The sequence below is a fragment of the Carettochelys insculpta genome, chromosome 15, assembly GCF_033958435.1.
Source record: "Carettochelys insculpta isolate YL-2023 chromosome 15, ASM3395843v1, whole genome shotgun sequence".
NCBI classification, from domain to species: Eukaryota; Metazoa; Chordata; order Testudines; family Carettochelyidae; genus Carettochelys; species Carettochelys insculpta.
In genome coordinates this window covers 26,279,908-26,301,616 of record NC_134151.1, presented here as the reverse complement: position 1 = coordinate 26,301,616, position 21,709 = coordinate 26,279,908, and the positions used below count along the sequence as shown (strand labels likewise).

Genomic DNA, 21,709 nt, shown 5'->3' with positions numbered 1-21,709 from the left:
ATAACATTAAACTTTACTGTACATATAGTACAAACAGCAGAGTCACAGCTAAAGTAACCTTCAGAAAATTATTTTGAATTGCTCTGCCTTTTAAAGCTCTTCAAATGGAAAAATAAGTGAAGTTATTATTTCAATCACTTTGTGTGTTGCAGATAAAGGTAATTATTTCCCTACATCACTCCACTGACTTGATTTGTTTTGTCCTAACTGAATCCAAAGGAAACTTCCAGACAAAATAAATGTATTATTCGAAACAAAGATGCTTAATGGATCTTGATATATGGAGTTTTAAGTGACTAATTCAAAGAAAATACAATGTATAAAGAATTGGTTGTTTTAATGATAGAGCTAACAGTGGATATTTAAAAATGCAATTTTAGTATTAAACCCACCTTCTGGTATCAAGATTTTTTTCCTGTCACTATATACTGCTAGCATTCTGAAAATGTACAGCACAAAACTTTGAAAAATAGTAGCAAAATTACTGAGTTCTAAAGTTAATGTAAATTTAATTGGAAACTGAATAGCAATTACTGGATACATTTTAAACAGTGGCTTTTGAGTTAGCTCCCTATTACTTAGGTTTCATTTATGTATAAATAAGACATTAGAAATGTGATATTTTAAAAAGTCATTAAAAACACAAATTTGACACACAGATAATTTTTTCTCAACAGTGTTAATACATAATAGTAAACCTATCTTATGAAGAGCAGAATTATGGTACATAATATAAAATTAGCAATGTATTTTACAAATAATGTTTCCATACTACAGTGGAAAAGGCCAGTTTTCCTACTGATAATATCAAAGTATAGGCATTAACATGCTGTTTCAGTGTTTGTCATGACCATAGACAGTGTTACAAAAAAGCACAATATATTTTGTAAGTTATATATAACAGGCAAAGCAAAAACATTGGAAGATTCCATTCTCGTTTCACTTTGACTTCGTGACTTCTCTCTCTCTTTCCCCCACAGCATGGCACCAGTCAACTGTAAAATAAACCAGACTGAGGAAGTGCCCAGCATTGCGCTTTCTGGTCTCATTGACAAATCCAAGGTGCCAAGTGGCCCTTTACAGACACCATACACACATTTTTCTACTTTAGTTCATCCTTTCACAAATGATAAAGTTCACCCCTTTTACTGAGATTACATTTCATCTGGTATTAATAAACACTGTAATGAACATAAATTGTTTAGACGATTTCATTATTTCATCCGCATACTCGAATACAAAATTCAATATTCGTGTAGAACAATAATACATCTGCATTATCTCCTGCCTCACAACACAGCACCATTGAATAGATGCACAAGTGAAAAATGAATGAGTGAACAGGATAAGCAGGAGGAGGTAAGAAGTGGTGTTACTCAAAGGTACATTGGTGACATACAACGTGTTCCTTGCCAGTGAGGTGTGACACTCTTGTAGTTAATTACATTCAGCTGAAGACGACTGCTTTCCAGGAAGAGTTCAGAAAAGGGCATAAAGCAGCCTTTTGTTGAAAAATCATCTGATAAAACAGCCAATATAACACATATCCTGAGGGTGAATCAGCTCATGTTAGCTTTTTGTGTGTATCAGAAGTTACACAATTTGGAGAAAAATTACTGAGAGTTTCATATTTTTCAGTTTGTTGAGGAACAGAAAGTGTAACTTGACTTTATAGCTTCAGCATGGAGAAACTGTATTTTAGTAGCAGTTTAGCTACCATTAGTTAACACATTGCTAAGGAGCCATCCAGTATTGTTGAGGTTCAATGTCTTAGTTGTCAGTGCATACATAGTCCCCCAATCACAATTCAATACACCTATTTGTAAAGTACAGCATAAAGTCCAGCTCATTATGTCTTAGGCATCACTGGAACACCTGAAGGCTTGCTGCTTTTTTCCTGATAAAAAAGGTATGAAACATGACATCTGTTTCTTAAACTGTCATTATGGAATTCAGATTTCTCATCAAAATTACAGCAAGCCAGACTATCTTACAACAAAAGTATTGGAACTGTTCATTTTCAACAAAAGCTCTAATTAATCTGAAAGGTTTCTGATCCCAAGAATCTACTGACCAACTCCCACTGGTATTTGAAACTACAAAATCAGTATCATTTTAAAGTATATTTTAAACTATTTTTATGTAAACTTTCTACCAGAATTAGAACTTTAACTCTAGCAAGAGATATTTAGAATAAATATAACAATATGCAATATTGAGGAATGTTATTTTCCACATATAGGTGGGTGTGTGCATATTACACACACACACGCACGCATCCACGCATCCATGCACTTTTTTAGAAACAAACACACCCAGTTGAAAATGGAACTGTTAGATGTATGAAAGGTCTCAGTTTGAGTCAGAAGAAGGTATTTACATGGTTAACCAATATACTTTTTCATCTTGCATGCATAGATTAATTCCTATGAAATGCTTTCTATCTGGGGTCTAGCAAGTCAGTAAACTGCATCCTGTTTAAACCAGCTGTACAGTTTGCTATGATGAATAATGAAAATGTTGTCCTTTGGTAAATATATAGTCTTCCATAAATTAAATATAGTATAACTGCTAAACAATGGGATAACTGTATTCCTAGAATACCTTGAAAAACTAAATCTGAAAAGTTGGCAACAGTGTCTATTTAAAAGTTTAATCTATAAACATACTAAATTAGTACTTTAAAACTTATTAACTGCTGCCACGTAAGCATATACTGTGAAGGCCAAAAACAGCTTATGTAGCTATTTACAGATTTAAGAACATACTGCTCAATATTACAGTAGATTCAGTGTGTTATTAGAATTAACAGTACTTATTTTGTAGTTGTTTATAAAATATATCAGATTTTTAATGAATTATTTGCAGTTTGGTGTATGCACTCTCAGGCATTTTTAAAATTACACAGCAGAATCCTGTAGATAGCATAACTAAAAATCTGCCATCACCAAAAGGCAAATTAGCTCATGTTTGTAAGGCGCTTTTGAAGACGCAAAGCGCTGCATAAATGTTAAGTATTATTGTTACACATTTTCAAAAAATATTTTTGGAACATCAGTGGAAACTGACAATGCTACAGTTATAGCAAATAAAAACTGCTTGAAATAAGCACTTTGAAAAAATATTTTTAAAGTTTCAAAATATCTATGAACAATTGAGGTTTGTATCAGTGCTAGCAAAACTGGAAAATTTAGTTTGCTCTCTATTCATACATAGAAAAAACCCACAGGCATTGCAAAACTGTCAAAAGTTCTGTAAAACAGTTCAGAATTGTTTGTTTTGTTTCATCAGTTATAAATTCTTCTGGACAAGATCTTTATTGTGGCCTAGCCTCAATTCCTAGCCAACAGCCAAATAATCTTTTCCTGCTTATTTCAATTTCTTGATGCATAATCAGACAATTAAATTTGCCTGACAGTAATTGTGAAGTTCAGGATACGAGTATTACTTCTAGGAAACACACAAGGACATAATTTAAGAGTTTACTTACAAACTGCTGTACAAAAATCAGAGCCATGCCTATGACCTTTCATGTTGTATTAAAATTAGAAGATTGCACAATGGACATATGAACAAAAAATCTGGAAAGCCAAAGTTATGGAAATTATTACAGGAAAATATGAGAAACCTGCCCAGACTCAGATTAAAAATGATTGATGATGAAATGCTATCTAATTCCCTTCTTTCACTCATTTGGTTGTTTGAGTTTGCTACTAGTTTCACCAGCAGCATGTACTCCTCTGTTATGCACCATAGGATAGGGAAAAGCTGCACTGCCACAAGTATAACTGAGATTTGCAAGCCGTGATAGAGCTTTAATGCTACCTGGAGGTCTGCCTGGGCTGACTTTGTATCCTGCAGCTTTAGTTGTACCCAAGGGTCTGCCTGGACTTGTTTTAAATCCAGCTGCTTTGGTGGTTCCAAGAGGTCGACCTGTGCTGGTTCGGTACCCTGCTGATTTGGTAGTCCCCGATGGCCTTCCACGTTTACCAGATCGATTGAGGTTTTTCTTTTTCTTTAGTTCATCTTTTGCCTCTATGTTCCTGCCACTTGTGGCTTGCAAGTGTGTTTCATTTAACGTGTCTTGTCTCTGGCATGCAATTGGTTTGTGGCTGACTGTGTGGCTGTATTTGCTTTGCTGTGTAGAATATAAGTCAAATTGATCAGTGGATCTCACATTGTCTTCATTAAGGCAAGAACCCTTGCCCGTCCCACAGAAAGCTGTATTACTGCTGGCAACAGGATGCATCATTTTTCTACCAAAAATGAAAGACAAATATAGATATATAAATATATAACATGACATTTAACAAAAAACACATTCTTTTCCAAAACTATGAAGGCTCCCAACAATTAGCCTGAATTGGCTTGAATGCAAACCACTTAGGAAACAAAATGTCTATTGATATATTACAAAAAAAATCAAAGGCAGCGTGACATTGAAAAAATATGTTTCAAACCCATAAAATGATGTAAGAAGTGCATCAACAATAAGTTTAAATGAGCTACTCTTGAAACAGACTCTCACCCACAGTGATTTGGAAGCTTTCCTTGTTGAATCTAAACTTTTGTTTGGGGAAAAAAATATTCCAGTTGCATCAATAACCTATCAAATGAAAAGCAATGCAGTGTCCTGTTCCTGATTCAGCAGATGCCTCCCAGTGGTTCTGCTGCTGCTGCTGCTGCTGCTGCTAAATTTTCCATTACTGCTGAACTGTGAACAACTGCACTGCTGCTACCCAGAACTTTGTGGAAAAAAATAAGAATCCAGTGAATTTAATTCTGCTGCAGGTTAAGAAAACTACAAACATCAGCTACAGAAAATACTGAAACTATTCACTGTGAAGAACTGCCCTAAGACAAAGGCTTTCACAGCAAGTAGATTATAACTCACTCCAAATCCATTACAACTATACAAAGTAGGCAGCAGACTCTGGAACAACCAGGGGAAGCAACAGAGAAAAAGATTAATTCAAGGGGTCTGAAAAATGGTGGACCTTAAAATTTATCCAACACCTATTAGCCTGAGCTAATGCCCTACTAAAAAGTGGTTAGCTCACATCTCTGAGTCACGGTTCACATTGCCTTTCCAATAGAGTTGGATCACGCTTCCAGGTTTTTTTTCTTTTGTTCTGTTTTTTCCACAACCAGATGAAACTGCAAGCGGTAAATACTCAGTACCACTGAAAATCAGGCCAACACCCGCCAGTAACTATTCCATGAAGGTACACCTTAAATTACACAGCATTAAGAAAAATATTAACACTTGGGAAATAAAACTTGCACAGCGCAACTTCTCCATATACTTGCCATAGCTATTAGTCGCATCTAAAAACACCAAATTCAAACACACAAATTAAGAACTGAAACAAAAACCATATAAAACTCCCAGAGACAACTGTTGTACAGAAGTATCAAAGAGGTAGCCATGTTAGTCTGTATCTTCGAGAACAACAAGAAGTCCTATGGCACCTTATAGACTAACATATTTTGGAGCATAAGCTTTCGTGGGCAAAGACCCACTTCATCAGGTGTTGCACAGAAGTCACTCAGCCAACACCTTTCCTAAAGACTAATGTATAGATACTTCTTTTTAACATCTTAAAAGTGGTTTGAATTTTAGACTTTGTACTATATCTCAGATCCATGCACCTTACAATAATGCATCTCGCACTGACAATCTCTGCCTTAGCTGCTGATACAAGGAGCATAGCTAGGACACTTCTAGGCTTCACTGATGAGCAGATGCAGCTTCAGCTTGGGGCTGTTAACAGCCAAAGTACCCTTTAAGCTGTTTTAACTGAGATCTGCAAACCAGATCAGCAAGTAGCAGTCACAGGAACAGGAGAGCAGAACAATCACATTAGTCTACAATCTACACCGGGGCAGCAACCCCTAGCACGGGTGCCAAGAGTGGCACACGAGCTGGTTTTCATCACCACGTGAGTTGGGAGCTCAGCCCTGCCCCTGCTCCACCATGCACCTGGGAGCTTGCTCAAAGCCATGCCGCCTGAGGATTAACAACAGAGCAGCTAATGCTGCCAATCACCACCTGAACTGTATTTATTAATGAAGCTGTTGTAAATAGGACTATGAATGGCTTCAAAAAGAAATCACCAGCACTCACAGCATACATAGAGGTCAAAATGTCATATTTTGGCACTCTGCCTCAGAAAGGTGGCTGACCCCTGGTCTACACTACGTAGCTCCTAAGCCACAGATGATGACCTGGCATAGAATCTTTTGTTTGAGATCCCAGTGAGTTACTTTACAATTACAATACTACCAGAAGCGCATATCCAATGTAGGAATCCATCAGAACAGATACCTGGAATATGTCAGAGTAGCACAGACTTCAGCATTATGGATCTTTTTCTATTTCCCTCACACAGACAAGGCTGTAGACGACTGCCTAGCGATACTTTTTGATTAACGACAAATCTTGTTCTCACTCTCGACAGTCATGGCAATTCCATAATCTCCTTAAGCAGCTTCTCCCATTTCTCAATAGTGCAATGGATGCCAATTTCGCATAAAATATTCTGTTGTAACCCATCACTTTTTGTTTTGTCCTTACTGACTGAGGAGAATAGCTGATCCCTATCATTGTATTACATCCCTTTAGTTATATGTAGACAGTAATTATGTCTCCTCTTTCTCTAAGGTCCTGGCTGGGATGACTTAGTGGGGATTGATCCTGCTTGAAGCAGGGGGCTGGACTAGATGACCTTTTGAGGTCCCTTCCAGCCCTATGATTCGATAAACACAACATGCTTCTTAACTTAATTTTTCCAAAGTTTTCACCCTGTGTGCTGCTTTCCTCTGAACTTTCTTCAGTTTAACTCAGCTTTTTTTAAAACCTGGTATCTCAAAATGAAAGCTCTGTTCCCCAGCTGAGGCTTAACCTATAACTTTACAGCTATGTTTACGCTGCACCCTTAATTTGAAATAAACCGTGCAATTTGCACTACACTAACTGCATAGCCTATTTTGAGTTAATTTCAAAATAGGCTATTTCAGCATTTGGTACTGTCTACACAATGCCAAATGTCAAAATACTGCACTGTTTTGAGGCATCCCTTACTCCTCCTGCAACAAAATGTATAGGGATGATCAAATAGCGTACCCAGTATTTTGAAAAGTATTTTGCAATATTGGGTGTATTTCATAGACACAGGGTAGCTATTTCGGGATCCTGAAACAGTGTAAACATAGCCTAATGGAAGTTATCTTCCCAACACTACCAAACAAATGCCCAATGCCCATATTTTTAATACCCAGTAAAACATTTGGCAGCACTTAGAACTTCAGTAATTACTGCCAAAGCAGGTACAATCGACACCGTAATGCAAACTTCAGGTCTTCATGTAAATTTAAAGATGTAATGTGATGATAGATTACGTGATATGAACAAGCCCCAAAAAAATTTATTAAGCACCTAACATGCTGAGATCTAAGCCTAAAAATCAGAATGAAAGATACCTGAGCAGTCACACAGCCTAAGGCCTTGCTTCTATCCAATGCATTTAGTTTTAACATGGTTTAGTAATAATCATATTTAATATGTTTTAAATGTAACTTACTATAAGGACTGGTCAAATAGCTGGAAAAAAATTGGGAGTGGTCTCTGACTAGCTATGTAGCTGGCTAAACACTGCAAAAACATATTTGTTGACTACATTACTCTTTTTCCCCCATTATAAATCCTGTTTTTAGCAGTTCGTAACACAGCCATAAACATTTGATTGAAGCAAAAACACAGAACGCAAGGCCTCAGCCAAAGAGTGACACTTGATAATCCTTAACCATTGATTTTCCTGGCTTTTAAAGATATGAAGAAACCAAAGAAAATCACATATTGCACATTCATATGTATTTACACAAATCCCCATTGATACTGCAAAACAATTGTGTCCTGCTATATCAGTATCTTCTGACAGAGTTTAGAGCATGGTGTACTTCATGATACACTGTAACAGGTGCTTACATATCATGTTAATAATTCAAATATTAAAAGAAATATCTACATGTTTCCACAAAGTTGATTTGGATTTTTCTAACTACTGTTTTTTGTTTGAAACATTCAATCCAGCAGAACAAAGTAATTTCACAGTGAGACCTTCAGAATAGCTCTGGAGGGTAAAATCTCCAAAAGTGTATTAGCACCTTCTGTCTGCACATCACTTCAGTGCACACTAATCTTAATTCATGTAAAATAAAATATGCACCTATTAAGATTTCTAAATGGACTGTCTGTTGTCCAATTGGCAGCACCCCTTCAAGGCCACACCTGCAATTAAGAATTGACCAATTTCAAATTGAATGTGTTGGGTATAATTGATTTATTCACGAACTGTTCAGTGTATTCACAAAATAACCATGTTTTATATTTTGAATCACTGTACTTTTGCCATTCTACTCTTTTTCCGTTTTAATGGCTTCTGGAGTCCTACCATGCATATTCCAGCACAGTTCCCAAGAGCAGTGAAGCCTGAGAAATTTGAAAAGGCTACCTGTACACAAGAGGACAACAGGGTGAAAACAGTTTAAACTATTTTCGCACTGTCCACATGCAAATTAAAGTTATACAGACTGAAACGCTTTGTACTATGACAGCATTTACCCCTGCTGGAGGCAAATCTAACCAAAACACAAACCTTTTAAGTAAATGTATTTGGCTAGGAAGTGCCTTCCAAGCATAACAGAGAGACCATAACTATCTGTATGGTAAGTTTCATGAAGTATATACTAGAGCACTAGTTCTTTATGTTACAAATAGAAAAAAAAATATAATAAATGGCTTAGTGCAGCCAAACTTAAATAGTACCATACAGTTGTTTGCAGAGTCTATTTACAACAAAGGTTGAGTCTCTTTAGCCAGGGCTGACATCTCTCTCCAGCAATCTCCTTCCTCCAGAGAGCACAGATTTCACAGTAGTTATAATCAGCTCCAGTTGGATTATTTCCTGCTTCTCCTTACTTCTCAGGTGCCTGGGCAACTAAAACCTTATAATGTGTACGAAGCACATGTAAATCTGTGCACAATTATACTCATGCAATATCTGAATACAGGTGCAGTAATAATGTAATTCATAATGTAATATATATCCATATATCAAAAAGTTGTTATAAGAGATTCTATGCACTATAATTTAGATTTGTTGAGCAATAGATGGTAGAGCAGTCATGCAACCATAGTTAAGATTTCATTATAATTTCAGTTTCAAAATAAGAATATCTAGTAATCCTGTGTCATTTAGAAAAGAACAAAAAAATGTAAGATCCAGTTTGGGAAGGGAACAAATTTTTGGTGTGGTAATAAGAGGAAAGTGATAAGCAGTCAAAAATCTTTTGATTTTAACAAGGCAATGTCTGTGACTTCTCTTTTGATTCTTCAAAATACAGGTTGAATCTCTCTAATCCAGACCTCTCATCTAGCAAACTCTGTAATCCAGCATGATTTTAGTTAGTCAGATGACCATTTATCATGGGCGTGGCCAAGTTTCCCATGGTCCCATAAAGTTTGTTTACAGACACCAGTCCTGGCTTCTCAGTGTTCTGTGCTGTTATTTAGCTGTAACTCACCCCTAAATGTCTTCGAACAGCCCAGTAAGCAGTGGAAGCGTTCGTAATGTGCCAGAAAATATTGACCTCCCATCATCTGGTAAATTCTCCCATCCAGCACCGGTCAGGTCCTGAAGGCACCAGATGAGAGAGGTTCAACCTGTAGTTTATTACAGAATCATAGAATTGCTTGAGACATTTCAGGATACTTAATGAATAGAGTTCTATAAATACTTCTTTTGGGTCACTGAGTTGTATTATCATAATGGAAAGGTATAACAGCAAGTAAATATAGCAGGCATATGATACTAGATTTGTATCTTATCTGATAAAGTAATAATTAACATTTTTTCCTTCAGTGACTTTTTAAAACATTGGAGCACATGTTCTAGCTTTCAGAAGCAGCTCAGAGCTCTCCAGTCTGCATCAATGACCTGATCACAGAGAATAGCTACGTAAAAGCAACCTCACACAGCGAATTGGCCAAGGCAGTCATAAACAGCATCACCAAATAAATATCAGTGACCAGCACCCAAAAGTCCTAGAACCATTTTTCATCCTATTCAGGTTCTACCACCTCCTGCCATCTGCATCCCCTCTCTAAACAGGGAACAACATGCAGACTTGCCATGGCCTCCAACATTCACCTCTCTAGTCACTCTGAACTATAGCAGGAAGGTCTCACCAGCAAATACATATGATTAACATGTAAATAATGCTGCAACTTCATCTTTGTGTACATACTTGCACTTCTGACAAGTGACAAAATTCTCTAGAGATGAATGTTACCTGTCTATAATTGACGATGTCAGAATTAATATGTGAGGAGCAAAGCGTAGATCACACTGAGCATTTCAGAGTTCTCGCAAAAGTGGAGTCTGAAAAAAGGTGAGAATTGAGTTAAAAACAGCCGAGAGAGATGTTTTTGAATGGTGCTTATTCTCTCCATATCAATTTTTTTTATCAAGCTATGAAAAATTCAAGTAACACTAACGTTTACATTCTGTTTTTATTTGTGCCATTTTAAGGAGATTTTTAAATATTAAGTTTTAAAAAATCACATTCAGCTGACAGCTTTAATGAAACCTTAAATAGGATGCCATGACCAACTCTAGCATACCTCTACCGAGGTCAAGGTCAGAGGTTCACCTTACAGTGGGAATTATTAGAATGCATTGTGTGTTTTGTGTCTGTTCACATAGTGGAAGAGACTTCCTTGGCAGAGGGATGTTTGTAGAGTATGTGAGATGACTGGTATACACACAAATTTGTACTGGTTTAACAAAAGGTGTGATGTAAAGCCCATTTAATTAAACCCATGGAACTCTGTGCATAACCATCTGTAAACTAAAATAAATGCATCCTCACATGAATGCAAACTGAATTTATTTAAACCAGTTATTAAACCAATCTAACTTAAACCAGTTCAGAATTTCTGTGTACAGTAAACCCTCTAGTTACACAGAGGTTGCGTTCCTACAACCCCTGCGTAACTCAAATTTTCAAGCAAGTCAAGGAGAGATGGGAACCACACTGCCCCCTGGGCTTGCAGGTGCCAGGACACTGATCAGCCCAACTAGTCAGTTTCCTGGGTCCCACAAGCAGTGGGGAGCTGGGAACAAAGCAGCAGTCTGGCTCCCCTGGCAGAACCAGAAAGGTGACCAGGGTACCAACCTTAGTCAGTTTCCTTGCTCCAGCCAGGGGAGGGGAGCTGGGAACCAGAGGCAGCCTAGCTCCCCTCTCCCCTCCTCAAAGCCAGGAAACTGAACAGTGCTGCTGCCCTGGTCAGTTTCCGAACTCTGCAAGTGCAGAGGAGCTGGGAGCCAGACTGCCGCCTGGTTCCCAGCTCCCCACCACTCCTGGGACCAGGAAACCTATCCTGTCGGGGGCAGCAGCAAAGAGTTAGGCTGCCGCCCCTGACAGGAGCAGCTTCCCCACTCCTGTCTGGGACAGCAGTTTCGTTAATCTAAGACATGCACAACTCGGTTGCGCATATCTTGAGGGTTTACTGTATAAACAAGCCACAAAAGCAGTTAATATGAGAGATGGGTATTAGGACAGCAAAAAAATATTACTTTAACTACTTATTTCATGGTTTTAAGGGTTTGTATTGGTGTCACTTTACATGGTGATCGTCAAAACAACGAAAGCAATGTAACTACAGTTGGCTCTGAAGAGATCTTTTATCCATTCCAAAGCAGAAAATGCTTAGACATGTGAATGGGTTAGACATCTCCAGGAAGATCATGGATTGGGCACATCCACGATACGTCTGACAGTTTGCATCATAGCATGCAGATGGGTAATTCCTTCACTTTCAATTTATGGAATAAGTACGTGCATCTTCCATATCAGATGCAAACATGGTTTAGAGAAACATTCCCTGTAACTGACAGCTTGGGCAGCCACCCAGGCGTTATTCAGTGCCACCTAGCTGATTAGCAGAGCACCCACAGCCAACATCTGTATCTACTAGTAGTGCACATGCCTTTTACACATAAAATTTATTCCATCCATGGATGGAAAAATTAGAGGGAACATTGATTTAGAACTGTACATGGGGAAGAGAAGGTTGGCACTTGTACAGCTGAGCCATTGATCAGATTTTTGTTTGGCACATTGGCAGCCACCCAGATTTAGACAATCTTCCACCAAGATGGCCGTAATATAACACCAAAGCTTTTCTTGATTTTAGTCAGTAACAAGGAGGAAGGAGAAGAGGGGGAGACTAAAAATTAACTGGTTGTAAGCAAAGGGCTTGGTTTGTTTTTTTTAAAGTGGTGTTTTGACAGAAGAAAATGAACAACTGGTCAGAGGATTTGGAAAAAGAGAGGTGGGTGACCTAGAGGCCTCCTCTATCATGAAGCATTGGAACATCAGTGCTACACTGATGGGTAGGAATGGGTTCTTCTTCCCTGGAATTTGCAAGGCATCTCTGATGGTGATACCTATGAATCGTGGGACATTAACAAGTCCCAGCCTTCAAAATATAAGTAATATAAGTATCTTGTCACAAGGACAAGATAAATCCTTAATGGCTACCTCACTAATGTTAAAGCAGATTAACATCCTGAATGTTTGACAGTAAGATGTCCTGATCTGCTAACACAAAAGTATAAAATCATCAACATGTAGGACTGAAAGGGATCTCAAGAAGTCATCCTGTCCAGCTTGCCTGCACTGAGGCTGGACAAAAGAAAACTCCTAGACCATCCCTAACAGGTGTTTGTCCAATCTGTCTTTAAAAACTTCCAGTGACGGGGATTCCACAACTGGCACTGGGAGCCCCATAACTATCCTTATAGTTTAGAAGTTTTTCTTAATATCTAACCTACATCCTCACTATTGCAAATTAAGCCTATTATTTCTTACCCTACCTGTGGTGCACTTGGAGAACAATTAATCACTCTTTTCTTTATAACAGCCATTAACATATTTGAATGTTATCACGTCTCCTCTCAGTCTTTTCTCAAGACTACACATGCCTCTATTTTTCTACATTTTCTTTACAGGTCAGGTTTTCAAAATTTGATAACATTTTTGTTGCTCTAATCTGGGTTCTCTCTCATTTATCCGCATCTGTACATCTGATGCCTCACTACTGCCAAGCAGAGCCGGGACAATTACCCCCAGTATTTTATGTACAGCACTTCTGTCAGTACACCCAAAAATTATATTAGCCTTTTTTGCAGCTGCATCAGATTGTTGACTCAATCAATGTGTGATCCACTATAAACCCAGAGCCTTTTCAGCAACACTTCTACTTAGTCAATTATTTCTCACTTTGTAGTTGTGCATTTGATTTTTCCTTTTCACATCAATTTGTCAAAGTCATTTTGGATTCTAATCCTGTCCTCCAAAGTAGTGGCGACCCCTGAGAGCTCAGCATCCTCTGCACATTTTATAAGCATACTCTCTGCTCAATTATTCAAGTCATTAATGAATATGTTGGCTAGTACTAATGCCCAGGACCAAGGCTTGAGAGATCTTCCTAGATACACACTCCAATCATGATAGCAAAGCATTAATAACTACCCTCTGCGTATGGTCCTTTGGAGTTGTGCATCCATCTTTTAATAATTTTATCGACACACTTCCTTAGTTTGCTATGGACATAAGAATGTCATGTGGGACTGTGTCAAAAGTCTTACTAAAATCATTAGAGATTACATTTAGTACTTTCCCTTATCCATTAGACTAGCAACCCTGTCAAGAAAGGAAATTAGGTTGGTTTGGCATGATTTGTTCTTGTCAAATCCATTCTGGCTATTCCTTATCATCCCATTATCCTCCATGTGCTTACACATTGATTGTATAATAATTTGATGTTACAAACTAAGGCTTTGTGTTAGAATGCAAGTTTGATAAAGTTGGATACATATTGCTTCATGGTAGCTTCTGAAGAAGGGAGCGAAAGACTTACAGAGTGTTATCAACTGTGACCCACCCTCCTTAACCATGGTTAAGGCAGAAAGCATGAATCCGCACTAATAATCAGTGGATCATAAGGTCTTACAATGTGTATTTAATATGGCTCAACATATCTACATTAATGGGACGACTATTTCCTACACTAGAAACAGAGTCCTGTTCACAGCAGAGAGACCTTCCCCCTCATGCTAACACCAGTGGTAACAGTATTAAAAGCTGTAGTGTCGACTCACAATGGCGTTTTTAACAATACTGGTTAAGACCTATTATGAACAGATTTACCTGATGCAAAGTTAAAAATTATTACAATAGCTTTCAGCACATTTGCACTACAGTTATCACCACTGTTAACACCATTAGTTAAAGTTGTGCTGACAAAAATGGGACATTTAAAAAAATGGTTCCAATGTCGTTACTAGAATTGTGCTAAAATAACATTCGACATACTATCAAAACAAAAAAGCAGTCCAGTAGCACTTTAAAGACTAACAATTTATTAGGTGATGAGCTTTTGTGAGACAGACCCACTTCTTCAGATCATAGCCATACCAGAACAGACTCAATATTTAAGGCACAGAGAACCAAAAATAGTAATCAAGGTTGACAAATCAGAAAAATATTCTCAAGGTGAGCAAATCAGAGAACAGAGGGGCGGGGGGGGCGGGGGATAGAGTCAAGAATTAGATAAAGCAAAGTATGCAAAAGAGCCCCTATAATGAGCTAGAAAATTCCCATCCCTGTTCAAACCACATGTTAATGTGTCGAATTTGACTAATATATAATAGTATATGAATATATTCAAATTCAGCACATTGACACGTGGTTTGAACCAGAATGAGAATTTCCTAGCTCATTATAGGGGCTCTTTTGCATACTTTGCTTTATCTAATTCTTGACTCCCCCCTGTAGCCAGACAGAATCCCCTGCTCTGCTCCATTTTGCCCCTCTTAGGTACCTCAGAGCACAAACAACAAAGCAGCAGCACAGTCCTAGAGGCCTAGGAGCACAGATGCGCTGATCTCAAGCACAGTCTTTTGATGCTTCAGAGCCCAGATGTGCCATCTCATCATGATCCTGAATGGAAGAACACAGATAAGAGGGCTAACAAGCTAGCTGATGACCACAGGGCCTTAAACTGCCCTTGGCTGGTACTGATAATTGAAACGCCCACACATCGTCCCAGAAGAGGAACCTCCCGCCCATAAGAAAAGAATGTCCTGTCTTAATGATTTAGTTATCTCTGCCTTACAAGTGTAAATTAAGTTGCAACTCCCTTGTAAGAACTGGCGTCACAAAGACGAACAGTACAGTTGGTACCTTTAGATAAGAAAGAGTGTACATGACCCAAGGGGTATAAAGAAGGGTCCAGCAGACCACTCTAACTGAGCTCCAATTACCTATACCTGCCAGTCAGGTAAGGTCTTTGCCTCCCGAGGACACCGTCCTTGTACTGTTCTTCCCGAGGGATTCAGTGAACGACATTGGCTACGCCAGAGTTGAAGGACGCAGGGGCGAGAATTATACCTGCAATGTACTTCTGTGCACATTTAATAGTAAGAGCTCTTTAGGCTGAGGTGTCTGGTCCTCAAATGGGTAACTTGTCACTCGTAATCTAATTGACATGTCATATGTATCATCCTACTAGTAGTTAAGACGACAGAGTAATAACCTTGTAACCATTAAGATCTGATTTCTGTCTTTTAATAAATAGTAACCATTTAAGCTTTCAGCCTGACTCCTTCCAGTTACTATAACTCGGCCGAACACAAAACAAAGAACCTCAGCCATTTGGCAATAGCAGCCTGGTCAGTGGTAAGGTGCAGTAAAAGCTGAGCGCTGAGTCGTGTCGCCTCCACGGGACAGACTCCTCGGGCACCCGTCAGCCTCCCTAGCTGCCCACTGCGAAGGGACAGTTTGTCCTAGCAGTTAAAGACTCGGGTGAAATAACTCTCTGCACCAACATCTGGGGCACCCATCAGCCACACTGGCTGCCCACTGCGAAGGGACTGCCTGTCCTAGCAGTTAAAGACTCAGGTGGATCTTTGGGGCATCCGTCAGCCATTCTGGCTGCCCGCTGCGAAGGGTCTGCCAGTCCTAGCAGTTAAAGACTCAGATGTAATTAGGCTCACAGACCACTCATTAACCCAGCCATTGGCTAACACCCTGCCACCCCTCTGCTCTCTGATGTGCTCACCTAATAATAATTTTCTGATTTGTCAGCCTTGATTACTATTTTTGGTTCTCTGTGCCTTAAATATTGAGTCTGTTCTGGTATGGCTATGATCTGAAGAACTGGGTCTGTCCCACAAAAGCCCATCATCTAATAAATTATTTTGTTAGTCTTTAAAGCGTTACTGGACTGCTTTTTTGTTTTGATAGTGCATAGACTAGCACGGCTCTCTCTCTGTTACTATTTCTGCATACCTTCATTTTTTTTCTGAAATCTCCTGCTACTGAATTACCAACTCCACTGGTGACTACTATGGCAAAGAGCTAATGCACACGTGGCACCAGCGTTCTATTGTTATCTGACCGTGATTTGAGCAATTCCACACGATGTGATGATAAAAATGCCAGAAGTCACCAATACACTATTTGCACTAGAACTCAAATGCTCAAATGTCGCTACCACTGCTGAAGCTTTAACACTAGAAAAGCAAGGTAGAACGCTTATAAAGCCTAGAATATACAAGACCATAACATGGACAGTATGGTGCTGAGTGCAAAGGTACAATGCTGTGAAATGCAGGCTCCCAAATGTGCTACCGATTACTGCAGGAATATATTTTCTCTTCAAACTTCCACAAGAAGTTAACACCCATACTATATTGTTTCCACGTCCTCCAAAGGATGCAGACAATGAATGATGATACACTACCAGCACATTGTCTATAAAATGTCCTATATCCACTAATAAAAGAAACAGTACAAATACCTAAACAAAAGTTAATATTTATCGACTCGGTCTGTAAAAATTAACTCCTGTGAAAATTAAGACTTTTGTTTTTTAAAACACTAAGTGCTTACTTTTGCAACTTGTAAATAAAACTTTAAAAATTATTTATTAAATAAAAACACTCACCTATCTTGAGTGTTCCAGTGAATTAAATAAATTTATCTCATTTATGTACCTGGTAATATAGACAGAGCACAGATAACAAATACCTAAGTACCTATCTTTTATTCAATAATCTGAGAAAATGCATTTGCCTGTCAAAAAAAAGAACACCTGTTCAATTTTTGAATATTAAATTTGAGGAACATAATTGCTCTGTTTAAATGGGTATAGAGAGCTTTCAGTCAATTTAATAAAAGCTCTAAAAGTGACATTATATAGATGTTTTATGACTATATTCCTGTATTGTGTCTCTTAAAAGCTAGTTAGTAACAATAATTTCTGTTTGGTTTGGTATCTGATAGTTACACAGCAAGCATTTGTAAACTTGTTGAAACTGCCTAAATACTCTCTAAGATTTAATATCTACGTTATGCACAAACTACCTGTAAATCCTAATCTCAAATATCAGCAAACTTTGCATGCAGTTTTTGAAATCCTGTTAGCATTTCTACAACACACACTACCGTAACACTAAAGTATACATGCAAACTATAGTCTACTGCTGAAGCGAGATAAGAGTTTCCCAAACTGCAGTCATGATACATTTCCTGGTGACCAGAAACTACACTGGGTACATAGCGTGGCTTTTTTTATTTTGCTCTTATAATATTTGAAATATTAAAATAAATATTAAATCTTAAATAATTGTATAGTATTTTAGAATATTACCCTTCTACAAAGATAATTGCTACGTATGCCGCAAAGCTGTCAGCAGGCTGTGAATGACAGGAAATGTAGTGTCGATCAGTGTGAATAGGAAGGAAGCACTCTATTAGACAACGTTTCGGAGGTTCCCAAACCAAAACAAGATACAAGTTACACTTCCAAAAGCCAGCACTGGCAACATCACTCGTCCAGCTGGACCAGGGATGTTCCTGGACCGGAGACGGGCAGGAGGACAAGCAGCAGCCTGAGAGCTTCAGCAGCTCTGGGAGCTGGAGTCCTGGAAGCCCCACAGGGGCACCTGTGTCCCCAGCTATGTCCCCAGCAGCAGCCTTGCGAGGCTGGAGCCAGCTTACCCCAACAACCCCACAGGACTGGAGTTGCATCCTGGGCACCCCATGGGATTTGGGCCAAGGCTTCCCAGCAGCCCCGTGAGGGAGCAGAATAGGCTGGAGCTCCAGCATTAGCGCAGGCAAGAATACCCACTAAGCACATCATCTGGGTGCACACCCAGTTAGAGGCCAATGGCAGGGAATCTCCCCTGTCCAGCAGATTCTCTAGCTTGGGACCAATTAGGTCCCAAACATGCCAGAACCTGGTAGATGCAACCTGAATGACAGATAAATTAAAACTGTGATCCTTGGCTTGATGTCACAGAGCCAGCTGCTGCAATTCTTCCTAATGCTGAATGGCACACAAGCAGCTTCATGGACTTCAATGGAGCTACTTACTCAAGCACTATAAATCAGGATTAAAAAATGCAATGGCGCTGCATTACCACATCAAGTCATAGTTTACATAGGATAGCCTGTGTTAGATACAAAAAGATTTAAATTCCACTTGGTAAGAATATTTAATAACTGTCACTTGGATCATACAGAAACAAAAACACACATATCTGAAGAACAATAAAAAATAATAAGCTGAAGTAAGAGACCCTTTGACCCTGGCATACTGAACATACAATTGGAACATTTCATTTATTTTTAATCATCTTACACTAACCTAGGGTCATGCTTCAGAAGCAACTTCTTGCTACTTCTGTATTTGGTGGAGAGTTACAGAGAGCAAAAAACATAGTGTTATTTTGCCTTTAAATATATGCCCAGTGATACACAAATGCAAAACAAACAATAAGGACATAAATATTCACTAGCTAAGTGCACTGAAACAATTATAAACGATTAAGTACACACTAAAGGAAATAAATAGGTACTATTTATATGCATTAATGGAAATGGGCATTTACACACATTACAATATTATACACTAAAAACATGCACAACAGGAAATTACCAAAGACAATTTAGATGCACTCAAATGATGTGATAGTAAAAATATGCAGTATTCATGTATATTAAGTATGCCTTAAGAAATACGCAATATTTATACGCATTAAAACTCTATGCACTAAATGAAAGGTTCAAAATGGCATTGAAAACATGAACTAAAGAGCTGATTTCAAGGCACTACAAAGACGGTACTAAGACAACTCGACTTTCAACTCTCCCTTCTGCACACAGGCAGGGGAGATTGTCTAGCTGCTGCCAGCCCCAACTTCCAGTGGAGCTAAGAGCAGGGCAGCCTTATCTCCCTGCCCAAATACGGGACAGGGAGATATGGCATGGGAGGACGGGGAGGGGAGGGACGGCTCCCCCTGGCTACACGAAGCCCAAGGGAGCTGGCAACTCCCACTCAGCCCCAGGGGCAAGGCCGTGGGCGCGCCTGGCCCCAGAGCAGTGACCAGCGCTTCCAGCCCCATTCCCAACCTCCTAGGACCTAAATACTGGACAATTCGTCCCTTGGAAAAAATAAGTCAGGACACATTTTTGGCATCCCAAATACGGGACTGCCCTGCCCAATATGGGACGGATGGTCACCTTAGCTAAGGACTGCCCAGCTGCCACCTCCATGGGGCTCTGGTAGGGGTGGCGGGTGTAGCTCAGCTCCATCCCTTCCCCACCGCACCCCACCCAACCCTACCCCCAGGCATCGAGAGACGTGGACAGAGGGGTTCCCACCTCCTCCCCAGAGAGCAGGAAGTGGATGAAGAGCAGGATACCCAGCTCTGTCACTGCCCCACACCCCACAGAGAAAGGAGACCTGCTGGTGGGGAGCTCTAACCACGTCACCCCCGCGCAATAGGGGACATGGGGCCCTGCTCCACCTGCCCGCCACCCCAGCCTGTTACTGAGGCAGCAAATGGGGGCCCTGTTCCAGCTCGCCTCGCCCCAGCGCTGGGGGGGGGTGGTTGCTGGGGCCCCGTTCCGCCCCCCTCCCCCGCCCCAGGCGCTGGAGGAGGAGATGGGGCCCTGCTCCGTCCCCACCTCTGGCGCTGGAGGAGGAGATGGGGCGCTGCTGCGGCCCCCCCGCCGGGCCCTCAGAAGGGGCTCACACTCCCAGCCCTCCCGAGCGCTGCCTGCTCCCGGAGTCTCCATCTTGCCCGCCAGCGCTCCCACCGCCTCTCCCCGGGCCCGGCCGGGACCTACCCGCGGGGTTGCCCGCAGCGCGGCTCCTCAGCTCGGGTTGTCTCAGAGGCCCGACCAGGCCGAGGCCGAGGCCGAGGCCGAGGCCGCGCGGCCCCCTCCCCCCTCCAGCACACAGCGACCGGGCCCAGCCGGGCGGCTGCAGCCAGCAGGCGGGGAGCGGGGCTGCGGCGTGTGCGGGCGGGCGGGGAGTGGGGCGCGCTCCCGACAGAAGCGACGCCGCGGGGGTCGCGAGCCTGGCGGCTGAGCTGGGCGCTGGGCGCGCGCAGAGGCCGTTGTGGGAGGAGACGAGGCGACGCGGCCGGGGCGGGAGCGGGGACGCCCTGAGGCCGCGGCCGGGGCCGGGGCCGGGGCCGCGGGGGGAAACGCAGTAGATGGGGTCGGGGAGGGGCGGGAACTACAGGGGAAGGGCCGCGGGGGCAACAAGAAGGGACAGTCGGACGGGTGGGAGTAGAGCTGGAGGGAGATCCTGGGGGCTGTGGGGGGTAGATGGGGGAAGCGCTGGGGAACGGGGGAGATTCAGTGAGGGGGGCAGCAGGGGACACAATGGGGGTAGGAGGTATATATGCAGAGCTGTCCCAGGGCAGTGGGGGAGTCGATGTGGGGTACACATTGGGGGCTAGGGAGGAGAGGGGATTCAATGGGGGTGTGGACAGAGATGGGGGGAGCAGGAGATTCACTAGAGGGAGCTGGTGTGCAGAAGTGCTGGGGCCAGTTGGAAACTAGATATTGGGTAGGTTAAGGGAAGAGATTTGGTTGATTTTGGGGGTTCTTTTCCTGACTGACCCCCTCGGTTATTTTGTGGTCTCTTTTCTTCTGCCACTTTTATTTTACTAAGGGCCATTAGCAGCAATGGAAATTATTATCCAGGAGAGGTCGGACTTTCTTAGACTGTCAGTTTGTGCGCTGTTCCCATCCTCAAGGATTGAGAACTCCCAAATCACAGCAATAATATTTTGACTGTTTCTGCATTTTAAGGACAATGGTGAATTAAAAGTGATTTAAAAGGACTGAAAATTTGGCATCGCACGTTGAAATAAGGCAGGACTGTCTCTTCTCAAGACTGAAACACACTGGCCTGACTGGAATCCACATCACGTTTCCTAGGCTTTGTCTACACTGTAGAGCAGGGGTCAGCAACTTTTCTGAGGCAGAGTGCTGAAATTTGACTTTTTGATCTCTACAATCCGAGTGCTGGTGATAGGTTTTAAAGTCACTAATAGTCCTACTTACAACAGCTTAATAAATAAATAAATAAATAAAGATGCAGAGCTTTACCCTTTAGGTGGTGGTTGGTAACATTAGCTGGTCTTTTGTTAATCCACAGGAAGCATAGCTTTGATCAAGCTCCTGGCTGCATGGAGGAAGAGGATGGGGCTGATCTCCTGCCTTACATGCCAATGAAAATTGGCTAACATGCCACTCTTGGCATGCATGCTGGGGGAGT

At 41.0% G+C, this 21,709-nt stretch overlaps 1 protein-coding gene across 7 annotated transcripts; it reads right to left on the bottom strand.

Annotated features, from left to right (window-relative positions):
- Positions 1–489: 489 nt before the first annotated feature.
- C15H5orf24 (chromosome 15 C5orf24 homolog) lies at positions 490–20,506 on the bottom strand. Of its 7 annotated transcripts, none has more exons than XM_075009459.1 (4): positions 20,266–20,506; positions 10,354–10,442; positions 9,586–9,724; positions 490–4,256 (listed from the first exon to the last, which is right to left on the bottom strand). In XM_075009459.1, exon 4 carries the CDS (start codon positions 4,250–4,252, stop codon positions 3,686–3,688), a length of 567 nt encoding a protein of 188 aa, XP_074865560.1. In that variant the 5' UTR covers positions 4,253–4,256; positions 9,586–9,724; positions 10,354–10,442; positions 20,266–20,506; the 3' UTR covers positions 490–3,685. The 7 variants fall into 7 exon arrangements, with proteins under 7 accessions (XP_074865560.1, XP_074865563.1, XP_074865566.1 ...); XM_075009462.1 differs by having other exon boundaries at positions 9,586–9,695; XM_075009465.1 differs by lacking the exon at positions 9,586–9,724 and having other exon boundaries at positions 490–1,897; positions 3,826–4,256.
- Between the last annotated feature and the right edge of the window lie 1,203 nt (positions 20,507–21,709).